The sequence below is a fragment of the Acanthisitta chloris genome, unplaced genomic scaffold, assembly GCF_000695815.1.
Source record: "Acanthisitta chloris isolate BGI_N310 unplaced genomic scaffold, ASM69581v1 scaffold11290, whole genome shotgun sequence".
NCBI classification, from domain to species: Eukaryota; Metazoa; Chordata; class Aves; order Passeriformes; family Acanthisittidae; genus Acanthisitta; species Acanthisitta chloris.
The window spans coordinates 13,120-13,344 of NW_008649936.1; the positions used below are offsets into that span (position 1 = coordinate 13,120).

The 225-nt window shown below is 64.4% G+C and overlaps 1 protein-coding gene across 1 annotated transcript in view; it reads right to left on the reverse strand.

The window, feature by feature from the left end:
• The window catches only part of COL16A1 (collagen, type XVI, alpha 1), a 20,102-nt gene that overhangs the window by 11,958 nt on the left and 7,919 nt on the right, over nucleotides 1–225 (reverse strand). The window contains 1 exon segment of the mRNA XM_009078863.1: nucleotides 119–214. Within this exon segment, the coding sequence (XP_009077111.1) occupies nucleotides 119–214 (96 nt within the window).

Below are 225 nucleotides of genomic sequence, written 5' to 3' on the forward strand. Positions count from 1 at the left end.
GGAGTTATCCCTGCTCAGAGCTCTGGAGCACCTCACCCCTTCCCATGGCAATGCCCACTGCCCATGTGCCCAGCTGGGGACACCACCAGGCACAGCCCCTCTGCTCAGGGCTCCTTACCGGCTTCCCTGGAAATCCAATCCCTGGAGATCCTGGTTTTCCTGGGGGTCCAGGCTCCCCAGCCAGCCCCTCAGGTCCCACGAGGCCAGGGTCACCCTGGGGGACAA